General features: G+C 37.0%; 1 protein-coding gene across 1 annotated transcript in view; it reads right to left on the reverse strand.

Moving 5' to 3' along the window:
* TppII (Tripeptidyl-peptidase II) overlaps positions 1–22,654 on the reverse strand; it is a 647,643-nt gene that overhangs the window by 311,002 nt on the left and 313,987 nt on the right. Inside the window, exons 15-16 of the mRNA XM_090387764.1 lie at positions 19,083–19,240; positions 2,211–2,287 (exon numbers count right to left, since the gene is read on the reverse strand). Coding sequence (XP_090243890.1) covers positions 2,211–2,287; positions 19,083–19,240 — 235 coding nt within the window. The remainder of the gene's footprint in view (positions 1–2,210; positions 2,288–19,082; positions 19,241–22,654) is intronic.

The following is a 22,654-nucleotide window of genomic DNA, read 5'->3' on the forward strand; positions in this document are numbered from 1 at the left end:
TTAAGTGCTAATCTAAACGAAACAGTACAGATTGCCTGTCCGGGTCCATTACAGAGAATGTCCGCTAGACAGAAGCTGAAAACACATTAAAACCAATAGAGGTGAGTTGGGGAATATGAAAATGTCCGTTGTAGAGAGATGTCCGTTAAAGAGAGGTATCCTTTAGGAGTAGTTTCACTGTATAACCTAACAAAAAAAATTTATAAAATATAAGAAAAAAAGATAAAAATAGAATAAAAGTAGAGGGAGAATGCAGATTATGAAAGAAGTAAATCTCTCTCACTCACTCACACCTGGCAGTGGGGCAGATTGCTCTCCCCACTGCCAGCTAACATATCCTATCCCCGCGGCAGGCTGGGCAGTTTGACTATCCTACCAGATTCAAAACTTACATGGACCTGACAAAGATCACCGACAGAGACATACTGTAGCTCCACTGCCCACAAGCCATTTGACAATCTGAACCTCGTACTCAAACCTGGTTCCCCTTTAAAACCCCAAATATGCCCCCTAACAATGCCATCAAATTCTAATCAACATCTAAATCCAATTGCTTTCTCGTAAACCGCTTTTGGCCTTTCCAAATTCCAGTGTTCACCCTTTTTTTTGCTGTGCCACTGAAAACCTTGGAAATTAGGTGGTAGGGCCTGCCAGGGAGCTTAAATAAACTATTGGGTGCCTGACCAGTGCCTCCTCATGGCAAAGTGTGGGCATTGGTGGGTGCCAATGGCTAAATGGTCAGAGAAACAACGGAACATAACACTACACAACAAACCACTTCCCACACATTATTTAAATCTCTGGCCTTCACAAAGTTCTGTGTCACACCTACAAAGAATTCAATGCGGAGATAGCGGAAACCCCTGGTGCCGTCATACAACTAACACACTTTACACTTTACTGTGTAATGCTCCAAATATGTAAAGAATTTATTCTCATGGGAGCTAGAAATTAAATATTTTTAATTTATAGTTCAATGCAGATTAATTTTTGCTGTCATTTAGAAATACAGATATTTCGTTATTAGTGTTATTCACTATTTAGGGAAACAGACCTGTACTTTGAAACTTAGTGTTTCACACCTGTGTCAGTAGAGGGGAACTCACAGCCCAATATACTGAACAGTTTTAATGATAGTTCTCAATTTGTTTATGGTGTGTATTTGATACAAGAACAAATTTTGAAAACATACTGTTCAATGCAATCATGCTGTTGTCCTCTTAAGTTATATCTGATATTTACTTATTACAGAATAATTGCATGATTTGTAGTAATTACAGGAAGGTAAATATATTGTTCATATTCTTTATCTACACAGATTAAGAAATACTCAGTCTCATATCGACATTTTTATTTAAGTAAAATTTCCCACACAAAGTGACACTAGAAAAAGGGGTATAAATTCAAACTACGGGGGAAAGAATTATAGACATTATTGTGAAAAGTTTTCCTTTAGCCAGCAAGCTGTTAATAATTGGGTATTTGCACTTTATGGGTAATACTTATACTAAATCAGCACAAATAGTAGCTATAATCTTCTGATTATGGTCAGAGTTGTCATAAAAATCGTGATGGGGGATACATAGCTCATTAATTTATCAGTACTGTAGGAGAAAACAGAGATTAATAAAAATTAAATTAAATAGTGGTCAGAAAGCGGGTGGTTTGTTTTCATTTTTTGAGACTATAATGAATGCTTCACATACTTCAGGAATTATTCTGCCTAGAAACTGTGCTGAAATCTCAAACATAGTTCTGTGAGAATGCCAAAGAAATATCAACCATTTGAATTCTGAAGATGATCTTCTTTGCTAAACTAAGCACTTACATGTTCATTCTTATTAAGATGTGATGTGCACACATTTTAGAATTACATCTATTTTTTTGTAATCATATGAAACAAGAAACAAAATGAAGTTCATTATTACAAAAATTGCAAACAAAATGCCATTTAGAATAATTAGGATTGGTCTAAGTGGCTTTTCATTTTCCAAGTGCTAGTTCAAGAATGATTACTCCATTTCAGTTGTATGATAAACATTATATAAATGAAAAGTAAGTTACTTTGGAATATTCCTTACACTAATTTAAAAAAATTCTGTTCAAATACTACCTACTAAGATTTATTTTAAATACTATAATGCAAGGTGCTAGCAAATTTATTCTTAACGTTTATGCCAATCCTTTAAAATATAAATAATTAAACTTACTTTTTTGGCTTAATAACAGTGACTGGAATAACAAATACTGAACCTTTTTCTATGCACTTAACATCATAGGCTTTTATCTAAAAAAATGAGAAGAACTGGTAACATAAAATACTTTCAATCCTAATGACTTAAGTTTTAAATTATAACCTTTTTTCTTAAAAAAAAAAATTCATAATCTTGTTTGTTCTACCAAATAGTGGGGTTGTTTTTTTTTTTTTTTTTTTTTTTTGAGATTTATGTTGCTCTTCATAATATGAGTTAAAGGGTATCCTGCAGGTAATACTATCTGATAATGAACTAGATTAAATTAAACAAAACAAAACACTGCATAAAATTTACCAAGAATACATTAGGTGACCAGATAATAGTTTATCTGGTCACCTAATGTATGGTGCTCTGATTTAATTCATATATATGTATGTTTGAATGTTATTTTTTTTGTGTGTGTGCGAAATGGGTGCTACTAAGTCACCATTATGTGTTAGCTATTTTAGTTAATCTTCATTTAATGTGTTTTACAATGCTCCAATATTCTTCCAAAGAGAGGCAAGGTTATTGATTTGCTAAGTAAGTCACCTTTTCTCTCCACTGCTCTTAATTAACTTATCAAAATCAAACTTCAGAATTTGTTGTGCAAGAAAAAAAAAATTCTAAGAGGATTTCAGTTGTTCCTGTGATGAAGCTGCTGCCATCAAGTCCTGTATTCAGTAGCTATGATTATTCTCTCACCACTATTGTGTCCCATAATAGATATTTTTCCTACACCACGAGATATTCTACTATCTTGTTTCATCCACACTTTAAGTCCCATTGCTCTGTCAAATATGAATAGAACAACTGACCACAAAAGATTTCAACAAACATTTTTCAGCATAAATATTTGTAGTTTTAATAATAAATGGGTCAATTCTGCCAAATGTCATTTGCATTACTGAAATCTGGCTGTCCAATAAATACTAGTTCATTAGTATTTGTCTCCTTAGTTAGTTATATGTATCAGCTTGATTCTAGGACTGACAGAAGGGTGGTGATGGTGTTTTAACTTAAGTCAACTCTTGAAGTACTGTATTTTCCGGCTTATAAGACGCGGTTTTTTTCGTGAAGAAATACTCGGAAAATCACCCTGTGTCTTATAAGGTCAATGTCAGATTAGGCCTAAAGACTGCCGGCAATGCATTTTTGATGACACAGTGCCAGTAAACTGAGTTCTGAAAACTTCCCTTTGAAATTCACACCAATTTTACTTAAGATTTATCTGTTGAAATATATTTTTAACAATTATCAGTGGTTACAATCTATGGCAACAATACATACCAGTAATCTTTTTTTCATGGAAAATTTGTTGAAATCTGCGTGATATGAATCTCACAATCGGACATAAGTAAAAACTTTTTCTTACTTCTTGTTTCATTTTCCCATGTGTTTGCTTCCTCTATAATATGATCTCGGGCTTTTATGGTATGGCGGGCTAATTAGACTGGATCGGGATTTTTCAATTCCAACCGTCTTTTACAAAGAGAAAGTGATGCCCGTATTTGTCTTAGGGTGAATAAGAATTTCTGTTACGTTACTTCTGTCAGCTATTTTCAGAAACAAACATATCATTATTGGTTGAACATTTACTCAAGCGTATACCATTAAAAAAAAAAAATAAATGTAACTCCATTTAATTTATTTTCAATACCTATCCCCTGATTACATCCTGTATTATGCCATGTTGCCATATTTGTTTACATCAGTCGGTAAAAGATCGCTTCTTAGTTTCACCGTAAATAGTATCGAAGGATAATAGAAGGGTTATTATTTTTTCCAAAATATGTGGCCAAAACTAGGGTGCATCTTGTATGTCCATGCGTCTTATAAGCCGGAAAATACGGAATTAAAGTGGTGAAATGCCATTCTGCTAAATTTGAAGCCATTATTGTGGTGTAGATCTGGTATTTATTTAACAGTAATCAATGTTTATTTTTCTCTATGCTGAGACCAATAATTATCATGAATTTTTAGTTTGGTTTCCTCTAAATGTTAATTTAAAGGTCTCTCTTATTTTCTTTGGTGACTTTAACCTTCCTCTTCTTATCTATACAGTAGTTTGTATTTCTGTGGATAATATGCTGGTTGCAACTGACCAGGTTCAGGTTGTTTATATTAATACTGGATATTTACAGGCTCTTGATCTATCGTACACGAATACTGAAAATTTCACTTCTCTCCCATTTTGATCTCCATTTCTCTCCAATCGTACTAATGTTGCTTTGGATTTAAAATTAAAAAAAAAAAAACACTACTTTAATTCATCTCATACTAAAGCATTACTAAAAACAGTTTTTTCTTCCAAATTCTTAAACTCCTCAGTTACTCTTAACTTGCTTAGTATTTTTCCTTCATGTTGATTAACTTTCCCATTCAGTTCACTCTTGAACTACATGGCCATCATATACTGCTCTCAACTCTTGATCCTGCCTTTTTAACATCTCAAAATTATGGTAGGATGAAGAACTAAGTGTTTCATTTAAGCTTGAATACAAATTCTTTATAAAAAAATTAGGGATCCTTCATCTCAAAATTACCATTATAATTTTTGCTAGAGCTGCCTTTGTCTCAAGACTGAAATTAAATTAATTATGAACAAGGATACCTCAAATAGGAAGAATGCATTTTATAAATTTTCAGCTACATTCTCTGATGATGCAGTCATTGTTTCAGTTTGCTTCCATTCCTTTAAAATCTCATTTTCCAACATTACACATCCTCCATTCCTTTTTTTCTATTGGTGACATTAAAAAAACTAATATATGATCTTTATCTAATGCTGTTCCCAATTATGTAATTAAATTCTTTAGTGTATATATTCTTGACTATCTTACATCTACTTTTTGATAGTTGTTTTAAAGAGAGAGATTTTCCTAACTCTTGGCTCTGTTATAACGTCAATCCGGTACCTAAAATTAAATACCCCTATCTTCCTAAGATTTTAGACCAACTGCAATTTTCCCTTCTTTGCTCAAATTGTTTCAAAGATTACTGCTTTCTCTGCTTACTGCAAATTCTTCCTCAGAATTTCTCTCATATCTACTATGGAAAGAAAGGTGACATTACAGTGACCAACTTGCTTGAAGTCTCTTTACTTTAATCTAAATGGGCAGATAGACTTTGATATTACATTATCTTTGATTCTGCAAAACCTTACATACTTTGCTCTCTGTTAAACTCATTCAGTATTAAAGGTGATATTTTTCATTTTATCCTGTTTTCTCTTTTGAATCGCACTGATTCTATTGTCAGGTAATCCGGTTCTAACTAAAAAAGTTTCTACAGGGATTCCTCAGATTGGTACCCTCTCTTCTCTTCTGTGATTCCTCCTCTGTTGATGTCCCTCAGATTTTTTATTTTATTTTATTTTTTTTATGAAACCCCACACACGAACAGTATAAAAACCTATAGTACTTAATTACCATGCATTTATGGATGACTGAAGATACATTAGACTTCAATTTCATTTCTGTAGGTATACACATGAAGCAAGGTTGTTCCAGAAAACAGAAGTTAATGGGATATGTGAGAAAGAAGAAAAGTTGGTTCTGTGAGCTTGAAGTTCGATAATAAATGGATGCCAACTGGTTGCAGCACACGTTCAGACTGGTCTAAAAGAAAGTGAGGAAATAAGGGATGCCAATTTAGAAGAACAATATTCATAGAAATATCTATAGAAAAGGCATGCAGAAGAACTAAACATCCATGAGACAGAGAATGGACTTTGCAAGAGATAGATCTTTATTAACAGACTGACTTCTTCATAATAATTACACAATCATACACCAACCGTTATTAAAAAATATAAATAGTGTTATGTTATATTAATATAATGATGTAGATAAATGGAATAAACAGAATGATAAAATGCTGCCCATGCTCCTGTAAAATCACATGCTGAGAACAGTGAGCCTGCTGATATTTAAGGATGTGCCATAGGATAAACCTCACTGTTGAAAAAGGAGGCAGATGCCTCTGAAAGCTATGGTGTTTTAGCGCTTTTATCATCCTGTGTTTTATCTACATTGTTTTATTGTAAATAATTCTTTGCAGTTTAAAATTTCATATTTTATTGTACAGACCCAACCCAAGAGGCCTATTTGAAGAAAAAGACAAAATTCTTTTGAATGGAATCTAGAAGCTTTCCAAGAATGCAGAGTAATCCAAGAAGTCAATGCAATCCTTAATAGAGTCAGCTAGTAGTTTCTGACTGCCAGCAGTCAAATATCAAACTTTCCAACTGCTAGCAAATAATCTTGAACCTTTACTATTTAACTGTATCCCATCCCTGTAAAATCAGTCTCTACTGTTAACAAGCACAGACCATGCTGATAATAATTCTACCCCATGAGCCTTGCACACTCTCTCCAGGGCCAAACTGAATAACAAGGCTCTTAACAAGTGTATGATAGCTGATGACATTTCCATGAAGATATCAGATGATGGATGAATGTGTGCCCACACCATCATCCATGATTTATGTTTTTAGAAGGTTCTAAATGATTTGCCAGGATGTCATGAATGAAATGAAGGAAGCCAGCACAAAAGCAGTAACCAAAAGACTTTTACCAGTAGGTATACACTTGGAATAAGTGCTTAAATTCTGGTGTAGATTTATTATATAGTAAAATACCAGTTATTGGTAAAAAAAAAAAAAAAAAATCATTTTCACTCAGACTAATTCTGGTTTACTTTATTCCTTGAACTTTCATGATTCCAAATCTGAACAAAAAAAAGAAAAAAAAAAACTTTGTATGGTAGAGGCATTCGTTCACCTTTAGTATAGCTTACCACATCAGATGCAGATAACCCTCACTGCAACTGCAAGGAATATGACTACTGCTCTTCCACAATTTGTGGAAAAGGGACTGGGCTTTAATTCTGTCTTTACAAGAGGAAATGGTATGCAATTTTTTCCACAGTTAGTGTCTGTTACTGTGGTTCAGTTAGTCAGTCTTGATTAAGGATTGCATGTGCCTCCACCTGATACTTGGATTTCTCATCCTATAAAGCAATCACACCAACCATAAAATACATGCAATTTAAAGACAAGTTATTTAGCCATACTGAAACTAGCTATTACTGTAAACCCATTCATTAACAGAGTAATACGTGTACACTTTCCTAGAGGCGGAATAATATCTATATAGGTCTTGGAAGTTTTTAGATCTGTAACTCTTAGGGGGAAAAGCAGTAAGTATGACAACAAGACATCTGTTGATAGCTTGGAAATGTGGCATTTACCACTAACAACTGGGATAGTGGGATAACTCGATTTGTGGGACTTAATAGTTGCCAACTTAAAGAACACCCTAGACTGTTGGAATTGAGCATTTCATGGATAGTCTTTCTGTGATGATAGCTAAGGTGGTTGGTCATGTGGGGGTCTAAAATGCTGATAGAACTGATATTTAGGTCACATTTAGTAAACAATGAATTGAATTTTGGCAAACACCAATTTGCTGAAACTGTTTTTCTATAACAATTAAATCCTCTGCTTGCAGCTTCACTGTTGTGAGACTAGTAATTACAGGTACATTCTTCTATGTGCAAAGTCAAAACATACTATGGATGATTACTATATTAGAGGTAACGATTCAAACATGAACTAACTTAACTGTTTATTTCAAAAATTTCATCTCTGGATGATTCATGATTTGCTGCTTACAGATGACCAAAGTGAAACACTAATTATAACCACAAGGTATTCAATAAGTCAGCATCCACAGGAGAAGTCAAATTATTAGGCATTTGAAATAAATTGGTGTGTGGGTATGCACATGCATTAACTATCAATTAAACCACTCAGAAAATAAGTAATAAGAGCTGATGGCAACCAAAATATTTAATCTGTTCACTACATGTTTGAATTAATTCTATAAATTTAAAAAATGTCTCCATATAAAAAAACATAGAAAACACAAGTCTATTCCCTTCTCCTGAAATTGTCTAATACAGCCTTGATTGAAGAGGACTTCAAAAATTCCTCCAGTCATAGGTGGGAATCGAATGTGAGCCTCTCCAAACAAATGACAACTGGCAAAACTGCTGTACTGACATGAAGGGCACCACATGGAATATACTAGAAAATTTTAGTTATAGTTCCATATGATTTCATCATAATGATGTTTGACTGTTGGTTTTGGCAGTCTTTTTGAATTACAAAACTATTTGCAAATCAGAGGAGCCAAGTCAGACTTCAAATTTAAATGTAGACATATTTCTAATAACTCATCTGTACTAAAATGCACTTAAAATCCTATACTATTGGTCAAAAAGACATCAGAAACTTCAAAATACATCATATTTCAAATGAAATTAATCTGATATCAAATTAATGGGGTATACTGCAATAAGTTTATTGCACTTAAAATTGAATTTTTATACTAATACACAAAAATTTAAATTAAAAACAAATTATTTTAAAATTATATGGTACTGTATTTCTTATAAGTAAAATATGCTTCAAAAATGATAATCTCTGGACAAATATATTTACTTTTTATATACTTACATATAAATATATTGCACATATTTATATAAATGTATTTAATATATTTTTATATAAACATATTTACATATGTTGTCAGATTTGACAACATACGTAGCTGACATGTAGTCATTAATTTTTAAAGATTGATATTTAAATCAAAAATTACCAGAGAAACTAACAGCTCTTTCAAAATAACAGTGATATTCATTAGAATGAAATTTCAGCAGGGCAATATGATTTATGCTACCCCTCCCCACCAGAAATTCATTATAACATAATTTACTGCATACTGGTAAAGAAATTTGAAACCAATCTGAAATACAGGAAATTTAATTGCTGGTAACAGTTGTCAAGTGAACATTTGAATCTTTTTCAAGAAGATTCAGAAAATTTCCTTCACAGAAGAGTTGTGGGCCCATCACTTTCAGCCAAAGACAGTGGAAACACAGCTCTTCTTCCCCTCCAAAAGAAAGAAAAGTTGATTCCTTCTACTGGCAAGATGATGGAATTCGTTTTTTTAGGATGCTGATGAAGTGTTGCTAGTGGATCTTTCAGAAAGGCTAGACAGTCACAGGTGCATATTAAGCAGACTCTGTGAGGCATTTGCATGAACACAAAGACACACACTGAGGGAAACTAGACAAAGGAGTCTTGTTCCTCCAACACAACACATCTTTTCACAAGTCTGTCATTGCCATGAAATGTTTTTCACATTCACCGGATCTAGCATCGTTTTTCTCATTTGAAAAAATACCTTGCTGGCATCCATTTTCCCATTGACAGTGACATCATTGCTGCAATTGATGCATTCCTGGAGCCCGAGAGAAAACTTTCTCTACAGCTGGAAGCAAACACATTGGAAGCATCTCAAAAGAAATGAAAGTCCTCTACTGTTTATTTTATTTAGCTTCATTTATAAAGCTACATTTCTGTAAGTCCTGAAAGGGGATGGTAACAGTTGTTAAATCCTGAAATGAGTTAATAAGATATCTTATTATGTTGGCAAAAATTTAGGATTCATGTTGTCTACTAAGCAAACAAAAAGTCATTCAAAAATTCTACAAAAAAAAATCTCAATCTCTCTCTCTCTCTCTCTACTATATGGTCTGTGCAACAACACCCAGCTAAAGAGAAATTAAATCCCACTAATTATTAATTATCACACAAAATATAACCAGCATATGAAAAAGTTATGGAGACAGGAGAATGGTTAATTTAGCAAGGAGAGAATAAAGGGATGAAGTATTAGTATTCAACAGCAAATTTTTGAAGACTGCTACAAACACAGTTTGCACCCTCGGTTTATAATCACTGGAATAAGACTGATTGATTTATAAGCTAGGAGATTTGCCTGTATTGTTTGCAATTGATTCTAATGCCAAGCGTTCATTTTTGTTAAGTGGAACTACTGATGATAGAGGGAAAGCTTTAGATGATATGATAACGGCACAGAAGCTTATGGTTCACCATCAACCTTGGGAGGGGTTACCCTTGTGGACAGTAAATGGTGAATCAAACATAGATGTAACTCTTACTAACTCAATTGGCACTAGATTTGTCTGTGGATGGAAAGTCAAATATGACTGGATATTGAGTGATCATCGTGCAATATTTTATGAAATCAATACACATAGGAAAAACAGTGTTGGCTTGATTACATTACGGTGCTTTGCTGTCAAGTATACAAACTTGGATAACTTGGAGAAAAATCTTTAGAGGGCCATGATTGTGGTCTCTGAGTTATTTAACATGACAGTGAGAGCTCTGTGGAGTTTTATCAAAAGGTTATCTATGATAGATGTGTAGCTTCTATGAAATGGAAACAGATAAAACAGACTGGTTAAGTGGTGTCCACCACTTAACCAGTCTGTTTTATATTCTGTCCACCACTTAACCAGTCTGTATTATATTTAATGCTCTATTCTATACATCGAGTTACGTTACTCAAAATGGTTCTGGCCTGCAGAACGGTTTCCACAGAAGTTTTGTCACAACTGTTAGCTGGCAAGATGCCACTTGATTTACAGTTAGTATTTAGAAGCCTGTCCTTTTATTTGAGAAGAGGTATAAAATCTGAGTTTCTGGGCATCAACTTACTCTATTGAAAAACATGTTAATAAGGCCAGAAAGCAATTTCAGAAGAGCAAACATGGGAAAAGAGCCTTGAAAGTTGTTCGATTAAAGAAAGACTATCAAAGTCTTTGTAACAAGTATGTCCATGCTATCGCTAAACAGAAATATGACTGCTGGAAAATGGTGGTGAAAACAGCAGGAAATAATGACTCTTGGGGATTGGTTTATAAAATTTGTAATGGCAAATTCAGAGCAGCTGCTGATGTTATATATTCCATTGGCAAGGGTACCAATGAATGTGTAGTTGGGAAGATTCCAGGAGTGCAATCTTAGATCACCTTATAGGTAATGATAACATGGCTGATAACCCCGTATTAATCTAGAACATCATCATATGCATGCGTTGTATGGTAATGACATTGAAGAAGTACCCTTTACCCATGATGAACTTTTCACCGTTGTTAAGTCCATTAAAAATAAAAAATGTCCAGGTATGGACCTACTGGTAATCAAAAAGTTCTCTTATCTTTATTCGAACGAATTGTTACAAGTTTTTAATAACTGTCTAAGAAATGGTGTATTTCTGTCTCGCTGGAAGGATGCAATGCTGAAGATTATAAGGGGGCATAAATTCAAATTAAGAAAAGACAGATGTAGAATAGATGTGTGGAAATTTGCCTTTAGCCAGCGGGTGGTTAATTGCTGGAACAAACTTCCATCTGTTGTTGTGGAAGTTGATAGGTTGAATAAATTTAAGGAGGAACTGGACAGGCATTTGGAGGGAATGGTGTGATTTTTTTTTTTTTTTGGCTGATGCTGCATAAGCTCATACACATGCTTTCTTGCATCACATGCCACTACTACTATCTCCAATCAAGCCAACCAGTTCACCTGTTTCATATAGACCTATTGCATTGCTTTCTGGTCTTGGTAAAGTTTATGAGAAGCTTTTAGCCATGTGGATTACTATCTACCAAAGAAATAATATTGGCCTTTCTAACAAACAATATGGTTTCACTCCTGATATAGGTATTGAGGGTGCATTTCACTCTTTAGTTCGTAATGTTCGAGAATTGAATTATAAATATACCTTGGGAATTTCTGTAGACTTTGCTGGTGCCTTTGATTCCATTAGTTGGGACAGTGCATTGATGATGTTGCACATGGCTAATTGTTCTTTTAATATCTTCTCTATAATAAAAGATTGCTTTAGGGATCACATAGTAACAGTTAAGTCGAATTTTGGATCAATTACGAGTTGTGTGACTTGAGGCTGTCTGTCTGTCTTTGGTCCTTTAATGTGGAACTTGGTTTTGGAAGATTGGCTCAAGAGAGAATTTGACCACTCGCACACAATAGCCTATGCAGATGATATCATAATACTTGTGCACAGAAACTCCAGAAAGGAGCTTGAAATAAGAGCTGATTACGTATTGAAAGAATTATGCAAATGTAATTTACATAGGTTGATAATCTCTACATCCAAAACTAAAATCATGATGTTGAAGGATAAATTAGCTCTTAGTAGATCTCCTCTCGTATAATTTCTCGTAAGGTTGAATAGTATTTCCTTATAACAGGTGTTAATGATTAAACACTTGGGAATATATATTGCTAGTAGCTTGAACTTTATATCTCGCATATTAACTATATATCAGAGAAGGTGAAGAAATTTATTGCAATGATCTCAAGAATAACGAGGATGGAATGGAGGATAGAGGGGAAAGCACTACAATTGATTTATGGTCACATTTTTCTGCTGATTGTCATGTATGGTTAATCAATCTTAGTTGGCCATGAAATCAAAGTAAGCAACGCCAGAAAGCTCTATTCTATACATCAAGTTATGTTACTCAAAATGGTTCTAGCCTGCAGAACGGTTTCCACAGAAGCTTTGTTGCAACTGTTAGCTGGCAAGATGCCACTTGATTTACAGTTAGTATTTAGAAGCCTGTCCTTTTATTTGAGAAGAGGTATAAAATTTGAGTTTCAGGCATCAAAATTAACACTTTAAATGACTTGAGAAAGGAAAATATGATTTGGGAGATCCTTTTACAAAAATGGCAAAGCAGATGGAATTGTTCAGAAAAAGGTAGAATAACATTCAAATTTTTCCCTTATGTTAGTGGCATAAATTATATTAAGCCAATCTGGTTAGTATCTAATCTATGTTGTGCATTCTTATTAAAAGGTCACAGATCATTTTTTGCTAAACCGAATAGTCTTGGAATCATACAAAGATGCAACTGTACTTATGGTGATCTGGAAACATGGGAACATGCTGTTCTTAATTGTTTGGAATACGCTGATTTTGATTTGGATTTATTGAATAATGTTGATAATGTAACTCATCTGATGGATGGGACTGAGCCATTACTTATTAAAAAAAATGGAAAATTTTACTGCCTTTTAAAATTTTGTAAATTCAGTTTTCGTGTGAAGGAATATTCTTTTGCAATTGGAAGAGTTAAGATTGAATAATGGATGAATTGGTGCATTGTTCACTTTTATTTACATGGAACAGTATGTTATTTTTTATATAGGATTTTGATTTGATTTGATTTTTTATGGCACATTGGCAGCTAAGGCCATAAATGCACCAAGTAAAATTTTAAAACGCTACTAAACATTTTGGTAGCCAAAGCTACCACGTCAAGTAATTAATTATTGTCAAAAGATGAGTAGTAAAAGTATAAAAAGTATAAACCTTAGATTCTTGTATAAAAATTAATAGACTGTAAAAAGTTAAAAACGTCAGACATATTGTCTCTGTCACCTATAATCTGACTGAGTGTAAATGGCTCAGTCACATTACTAAAAGCAGTAAAATACAAGCGTCGTGCTTCTATAAAAACAGGACATTCTATTAAAATATGACTAACGGTTAAAATAACATTACATATCTCGCACATAGGTGGGTCATCCGCCCTCAGCAAGTAGGAATGGGTTAGATGACTATGACCTATGCAGAGCCGAGCAAGAACAACTTCCTCTCTTCGGACCCTGCGTAGACTGGACTGCCATTGCGTAATTACAGACTTAATGCGATGTAATTTATTTGTGGCCTGTCCGTGCCAAGAATCTTGCCATTGGGAGAGTAAACTAGAACGTATTATTTGTCTGTAGTCTGTATAGGGGACTGACAGGCAATGATTATCCAGGGAAATGGCTGATTTGGCAGCGGTATCAGCTAATTCATTTCCCCGGATCCCAATGTGGCTTGGGATCCAGCAAAAGCGAATATCAAATTCTAATTCCACAAGAGAAAAAAGAATCTTCCAGATCCTGGACAGGATCGGATGAGGGTTATACCTGACCGATACTAGAGCCTGTAATACACTCAATGATTCACAATAAATCACATACCTCTGGTAGTCGCGATTTTTAATGTGATCTAGGGCTGATTGTATTGCATGCAACTCGGCAGTATAAATGCTAGTTTCTTGTGGGATCTTATAGGATAATGTTTTGTGAGGGAACACAACAGCAGATCCCACATCTAACTTTGAGCCATCTGTGTAGATTGGCAGAAAGTCAGAATACTGCTGTCTATGTGATGCAAAGAGTTGCTGGTAGACAGATGGCGGTGTAGTAGCCTTCTCCCAGATCTTAAGGGAGAAGTCGCAATTTGGAAAATAAGCATGCCAGGGTGGAAAGAATTGCCTTGGTGACTGGGCAACGTAGTCTACCGTCAAGTTTAGCTCATTCAGCAGCCCTTGAATGCGAATACCAAAAGGTTTGTTGGCAGTCCGACAGGTGTTGTAGAGGTTTTCCCAGCGCGGCTCAAAAACGGATGGCCACGTGGGATGATCGGGCAGGGATTTTAATTTGAAGGCGTACTGTAAGGACAACTGCTTACGTCGAAGAGACAGAGATGGTTCATTTGCTTCAACGTAAAGGCTTTGGACAGGAGATGTGCGAAATGCTCCAGTGGCTGTCCGGATGGCTTGATGGTGGATTGGATCTAACCACCGAAGTGCACTATCTCTAGCAGAACCATAGACCTCAGACCCATAGTCGAGTTTGGAATGGACAAGTGCTCGGTAGAGACGAAGAAGGGTAGCACGATCTGCGCCCCATGAGGTTGACGAAAGGGCACGAAGGATGTTAAGCCCTTTGACACATCTTGTCCTCAGCTGACGAATATGTTGTAAAAATGTCAGCTTTTTGTCGAAAATAAGTCCAAGGAATTTGAATTCTGCTACAACTGGGATGTTATTTTGCCCAAGCCTTAATTCTGGGTCAGGATGAAGATTACGTTTGCGACAGAAGTGTACACAAACAGTCTTCTGTGATGAAAATCTGAACCCATTAGCCAAAGACCAAGCTGTAAGATGATCAAGGGTTTTCTGCAGTTGCCTTTCAATGACCCTCATATTGCATGAATGACAAAATATAGCAAAGTCATCAACATAGAGGGCATTGTTTACAGTGGGTGGAAGTTGTTCTGCGATAGTTTATTTTGATTGGGAAAAGTGTGACACTTAGAACGGATCCTTGTGGGACTCCCTCTTCCTGAGGGAAAACTCGAGAGAGGGTGGATCCTAAACGGACTTGAAACTGGCGATTCAAAAGAAAGTTTTTAACGTGCTTTTGCACGTGCACGTTTGAATGATATTAAATTTTCAGTGCTGGGATATCGGCGGAATATCCCCCACGCTTTGTTTTGTGCTTTTTTTTGCTGCCGTGCATTCTGAATTCCACCAAGGTTTGGGGAATAGTGGGAACCGGCTGGATGATTTTGGGATTGCAATTGCAGCTGCTTGGACAATCGTTTCTGTGACATACATGACTGCTTCATTGATTGGCTCCTGACTGACTGTAGTGATGTCAAAGTTTGCCAGATATTGAAAGGCATTCCAGTCAGCCTGATCAATCTTCCACCGCGGTAAACTAAATGGCAGGCAGGATCTACCACTAGTTAGGGTTGTTATCACGGGGAAGTGATCGCTTCCATATGGATTTTCTTCTACCTCCCAAGAAAGTGAAGGAAGGAGAGAAGGGGAGCAGATAGAAAGATCAATGGCAGAGAATGTACGGGTAGGCATGTGGAAGAAGGTGTTTGTTCCCACATTTAAGAGGGAGAGGTCATTATCAGTGAGCATATGCTCTATGACTCGTCCCCTTCCATTGGTGTTAGTACTACCCCACAGAGTGTTATGTCCATTGAAATCCCCAAGAATTAAACATGGGGAAGGCAATTGCTTGATAACATCATTAAGGTCTGTCTGGGAGATGTCTATCCCAGGTGGCAAATAGACAGAGCAGACAGTTAATAAGAACCCCACTGAAAGGCAAATTGCTACAGCCTCAATGCTAGTTTTAAGCTGCAAAGGCTGGATTGGGATCTGGTTGCCGATGAGGATTGCGACTCCTCCGTGAGCAGGACCATCCACAATTCTATCCTTACGAATGATGTTAATGTTATGCATAGTGGGGTCATCAGTTGCCTTTAAATAAGTCTCCTGTATGCAAAAGCAAGCTGGTTTGTGCTTTTGCAGGAGTGCCTTGATGTCATCAGTATTTTGCCGGAATCCACCACAGTTCCACTGTAGGAATTTAGCCATTATTTTGGCTTGGTGGGTCCATCAGGCGGCTTCTGAGGTGCTGAGGGCTTACCTTTTTCAGTTCTGGCTTTCTCCTTCCTGGGGAAGTATGGACACTGTCCAGTGTCCATTTCCTCCTCAGCAAAGAGCTCCAAAACTGAGTCTTCTTTTACCTCCTTCTGCTCGACATCCATGTTTTCTTGAGTACTAGGTGGTATTTCACCTTTCTTATTCTTTTCTTTTGCATTTGCTTTTGTTATATGTGGAGCATTAGGAGGTACCGATATAGGAGTGGCAGCTGATTGGTCCTTCTGTGCAGGTTTTTGGGAGCTTAAAAGATAACGTGCAATGGGAGTAAATGATTCTTTTGGGGGGACGGACATGTCCGTCTGAGTCCCAATGGAACACCTCCCTGCTACCTTCTGGGCGTAGGTAGGTTTTTTGATGTTACGAGGTTTCACTGCTTTCCTTGCCTCCTGGTACGATATGTTTCACTCTGCCTTCAGCCGTTGAATTTCTTTTTCTTCTTTCCACCTCTGGCATGCTCGTGAGTAGGCCGGGTGTTCACCTTCACAGTTAATGCAGGTGGGTTTCGTGGCTGAACATGCTGTTGTTTCATGGTTCTTTGCACCACATCGAGCACATGCAAGGACTCCACGGCAGGCCATTTGAGAATGTCCATATTTCTGGCATTTAAAACACCGTAAAGGGTTTGGAACATATGGACGCACTGGACAGTTGATGTAGCCAGCTTTAATCTCATCAGGTGGTTTGGGAGAGTTAAAAGTCAGGTTAACACTCATCGTTTTAACAATTTTTCCATGCCTTCGCGCAGTGATTCTCTTGACGGCAGTAACTCCCTGTGGTTTTAATTCGGAGCAGATTTCCTCCTCGGTTACGTCGAGAAGGTCCCACTACGAAATGACACCTCTCGATGAATTTAGTGTTCTGTGTGGTGTCACTGTTATGAGTATTCCTCCGATTGATGTTACTCGGAGTAGATGTTCAGACTGCCTGTCATTTTTTGTTTCAATCAAGAGGTCCCCAGAACGGAGCCTCTTAACTGACTTGGGTGTACCTGCTAATCCATCCAACCCTTTTTGTATAAAAAAGGGTGACATTTTACCAATCGGTGTTTCGTTGGTGGAATGAATTATTAAGAACCTTGGGACAGGCCCTGATGTTCGGTTCGCTGCCTCTTTGTAGCAATAATGCTATCTGCCTCTCCGTCATTATTTTCAGATAAGGACCGGGTTGGGGTCCCCCGAAGGAATATGTTCATCAGGATTCATGAAGTTTTGAAGTGGTTCAGTGCCCGGGCTCTCCACCCACCATGGAGCCCAAAGGGACGCCCACTACCCGGCATGCAATAAATGAGCTCGGGAGTGGGACGCCAGGGCTACCCAGACACTATACCCGCACTGCCGCCAGCCTGAATCCTGTCCCTCGGACCATGAGGGTAGGGGCGTGGCATTGGCACGGTTGACCATCGCAGGCGAGCCTACTAGCCGATTGATCCTAGACGGGCCTTCCCGGACCACCCGTCTTGTCGAAGCAGGGGCCAAAGTGGTGTATTGAAGCTGGGCCCCTCAACCACCAGGATCCCCCTTACTGAATTTCCACGGGTCGCAGCACACGGCAAACACGCCGGATTCCATTGATGTAAGCCTAGAACCTGGGCTGTGGGTGTTGGATCCCAGTGATGCTAGTCTGGAAGTCCAGCAGCGTCACTGGGAGGTCCCCTCACCACGTACAGGCGCCCACGTCGAGGGGTTTTATATAGGAACAGAGAAATTTCTTTGCAGAGGTGACAGGATGTTGGTACTCTGTTTCCTTCATGGGTGGGTGTCCACTTCTGCTCCTGCCAATGAACTTGGCAAGAAGCCTTGGCTGTTGTTTTTCTTGGATTTGATCCTGCAATAACACCTTCTTCCAGCTTGGTTTTTTCTGGTTAATAAGATTAACTTCTGCTCATTGACTGCTGGTGGATGGCTGTTCGTTGAACTGTTTATCTTTTGGAAATTACTGGCAATGATCAGACCTAGGATGTGATGCTCGTGCTCATCTGTGGAGAGTGTCTCATCATCGGTTTCTGTTGTAGCCTGCTTGTCCAGTTCATTGTGCTGTAGCTGAGGGGATGACCATTGCACAGTATAGTTGATCTGTCATGTGATAATTGAATTGATTGATGATATACAATGTCTCATGTATATAAGAATGTTGTTAATATTGTATACTGTACCATGTCTATATGTGTGGTGGATTTGCTAGATTTTTTTTTTGGCTAGGGGCCACTTTGTTCAATAAATGAAATGACACTCAGTTTTTCATTATTAAAGAAAAATAAAGTACAGATGATCATTACACTAATTACTACAATACAAAAAGGGATTTAATCTTAATTGTAACTTATATACCATATTTAATAAACCATACTTTCTGATTCGTCTTCATACAAAACAATCTGCATGTTCTAAGCATGCTTAGAAAATGCAGTGTTTGTCAAGTTTCTACCATGTTTCTAAAGTATAAGACTCAAGGACTGATTAGATCAATATCAGTATATTTGGTATTAACCTTTTCTTTTGGACTGTTTAGATATAAACTACCAAAACCAAGACGAACTACTTTTCATGGTGTCCACTTGTTGGCTAATTTCCAAAGAAATTAAGTGGATGAAGTCACAAATCAAACAGACTAAAAACCTAAATTATGATCTTAACTTACTTCTGTATAATGGGCACCTGGAGATAAGCCAGTAGGATCCACCTTGACAGAGAATGAACGACATCCACACATCAGTGAAAGATGCACAGGAGCACTAACCCATGGCACATCAGTTACCAACTTTAAATTTAAACAAAAAGATATCTTCTTTTGTGGATCTGTAAGGTTACATCATTTTAAAACAGTGACATATGCAGTATTAAATTAATATATAAACAGTAGAGTACATTATTCTAACATAGCAATATTACTAATGATACAATATAACATGTCATTTAAATTAGCTATTGATAATTCACAGTAATAATTATTTAGAGAATACTTTCATTTCAGAGAATATTCTGAGAATATTTGCCAATCATATCAATGACTAATCAAAATAATTATTTATGACTATGTTTTCCATTGGGCAAAGGACCTACCTGATTTACTCTTTTTCTTTGTATTTAATGTGAGTTCCCACTCACAATTCCTACAGGCAAAGTTTTTACAGCTCAGGAAAATGGAGAAGTTTTTTTCTGTTTCATTAACTTAAATTGGCATATTAACTTATTTTCTAGAGCAGCTTTATATTCCTAGTTACGATACTTAGTTTAAATTTTAACTTAGATAGAGATTTTGTAGGTTATTACTTAGTATCGTAAGGGTATCCAAATCCACGTGTTTTACAAATTTTGCCTAGTAAACTCCAAAATCAAGTCCCTGAAGGCTTCCCATTTAGAATTCACTGTTGGTAACATCATTAGTTGATCCCACTGTATAAAATTTAAAAACTGTCTGAGACCTCTGTAGTCACCTTTACGAAAGCAAAAGCCCTTCCCCTTAGCCTTGATGGTAGTTACATCTTTAAATAATTCCCACATCAATACATTGTGATCACTGTTGCCCAGTGGTTCCTTTATCTGCAGATTCTTAATGCATGAAGAAAATACACTACTGATAATCAGATCAAGAGTGTTACTCCCTCTGGTTGTCTCTCGAACATGTTGCTGTAGAAAACAGTCATCCAATAAATCCACAAAAGTCTTGCTAGTGTGCGAGTGACCAACCCACAAGTTCCAGTCAATATCTGGAAAGTTAAAATCTCCCATTTTAAGACATTCTGATTTACTGGCCCACTATTTCTCGGCACAATTGCTCATTATACTCATCAGATTCATTAGGCCTATAACATACACCTACTCTCATTTTTCCTTTCCCAGTGCTTATTTCAAACAGACTCAACACGGCATTGTCCACCAACATCAATTGGATGCACTTCCTTAGATTTTATGTGTCTCTTAACTAACAGCACAACCCCTCCTCACTTCTTATCCTGTCTATCCTTCCTAGATACATTGTACTCCCCAAATTCCAACTCTGCACTGCCTATATCTGCCTTTGATGTCTTGACTAGCACTTCAAGCTCATCAAATTTATTAATTATACTCCTAGTATTGTTGTACATGCAAGTATACATGCACCTGTTCCTGCTCATAGCCATCCCAACACAGCCCATGCATTTACTTGTTCCACTATGACTCCCAGCAGTCCTGGAAATCTCCATTACCTTGCTTTCCAGTCTGCTGCCCGTTCTAATAGAAGCAGTGCAAGAATCACTTTTCCCTCTGCCTGCGGCCACTGTTAACCTTTTTGTCTGTGTATCTCCCCCACACTAACAGTTTTCCGATCCACTTAACACTGCCTCGATAGCATCAGCAAAATTCTTGCACCCTTTCTATTTAAGTGCCTGTCTCTCCTGTCAACAAGCACAGACTAGGCTGAAAAAAATTCTACCCCATGCACAATCTCTCCAGAGCCAAATTGATTGACAAGGCTCTCATCATATACTCCCTCCTATCGTGTCTGAGCAGAATTGCAAATACTTTCACATCCAACCCTAACTCGCGACTTTTTCAACATTGACCTGTACTTGTTGGGTAAATCTGTAGATCTCTTACTCTTAATGTCATTAGTTCCAACGTGTACAACAATATCACCTTTTGTGCCCTGAAAAGATGATATCTGCTCTACAACATCATCAACTTTTGTTATTTCAGTTATTCCCTGAATCACTCCTGTTTCCACTTATGAAGAAAACAATGACATCAGCAACCCCTGTGATGAGGATAGGAGAAGCAGAATTCCCTCAGTGGTGAGGATAGGGGAATTCTGCTTGGCATGCTCCAAAACCTTGCACAGGTAGCTGATTAAGGCAATGGGTCTATAATGAGTCAGACTGGTTGAGCCTTTTCCAGTTTCAAAAAAAGCAATTACACTATCTTTGTTCTGGGAAGCAATTTTCTGTATAATTTGATTGTAAAGAACTTTCACTCGGTAGTTTGACCATTGGGTAATGAATGTTTTCTGGTCCCACAGCTCTATATCCAGATATTGATAACACCTTTTTAATTTGTGCACTATAAAAGGTTGGTTCTCTCTTTCATCATAAGCCTTTCATCACAGGCCTAAATGGTTGTCAGATGAACTAATGAGACATGTGGCAGAGAAGAAAAATGCATGGAATACATGCAAATTAATGGGTGACATGGAAGCCTATGATAGATATAAATTGGTCTGTAACCAAGTCACAAAGGAGATAAGGCAGGCAAAGGCAGACTACGAAAAATCCTTGGCAAAGGATGCAAAGAAAAACAGAAAAGAGTTCTTTACATATTTAAACTCAAGAAGGAAAGGGATGAATCAGATTGGTCCACTGGATATTGATGGTTCAACAGTTGAGGATCCTCAGGTGGCTAACAATCTAAAGGAGTATTTTGCATCTACATTCACGCATGAGGAGTTATTCAGGAAGGAGAATGACGTAGGTAAAGTAAACATTGGCAGTGAGCTAGATGATTTTGTAATAACTGAGAGGAAAGTGGAGGAGAGATTGTTGAGGATAAACATAAAAAAGGCACCTGGGGTGGATGGGATCTATCCAGTTATATTAAAGGAGGCAGCAAAGGAAGTAAGCAAACCCCTAGCCATAATTATGAGAGCTTCTTTGGACTCGGGGGAGGTACCCATAGACTGGAGATGTGCAAATGTAACCCCAATTCACAAAGGAGGATCAAAGGCTGACACAAGTAATTATAGACCTGTTAGTTTAACTTCTGTTCCAGGTAAATTAATGGAGGCACTGGTTAAAGAAGCACTGCAGGATCATCTAGACAAGAATTCAGTTATAGCTCAGACGCAGCATGGTTTTGTTAAGGGGAAGTCTTGCCTGACCAATTTGATTGGATACTATGATGTAGTCACAAAAGAACTGGATGCAGGGAATAACTTTGATATTATATATTTGGATCTTACAAAAGGCTTTTGATACTGTTGCACATGGAAGACTGCTGCACAAATTGGAGCAGTGTGGCATTGGAGGCAAATTGCTGCTATGGATAAGGGGATGGTTGAGTGGCAAAAGACAGAGAGTGGTAATCAATGGACACTGCTCAACGTGGACTAATGTTATTAGTGGAGTTCCTCAGGGTTTAGTGTTGGGTCCGTTGTTGTTTTCGGTGTTTATGAATGATATTGATGATGGTATATCAAGTTTAATGTCCAAGTTTGCAGATGATACAAAGGTTGGCAGG

This window comes from Mastigoproctus giganteus, chromosome 13 (genome assembly GCF_048544385.1).
Source record: "Mastigoproctus giganteus isolate SK-2022 chromosome 13, ASM4854438v1, whole genome shotgun sequence".
Classification (NCBI taxonomy): Eukaryota; Metazoa; Arthropoda; class Arachnida; order Uropygi; family Thelyphonidae; genus Mastigoproctus; species Mastigoproctus giganteus.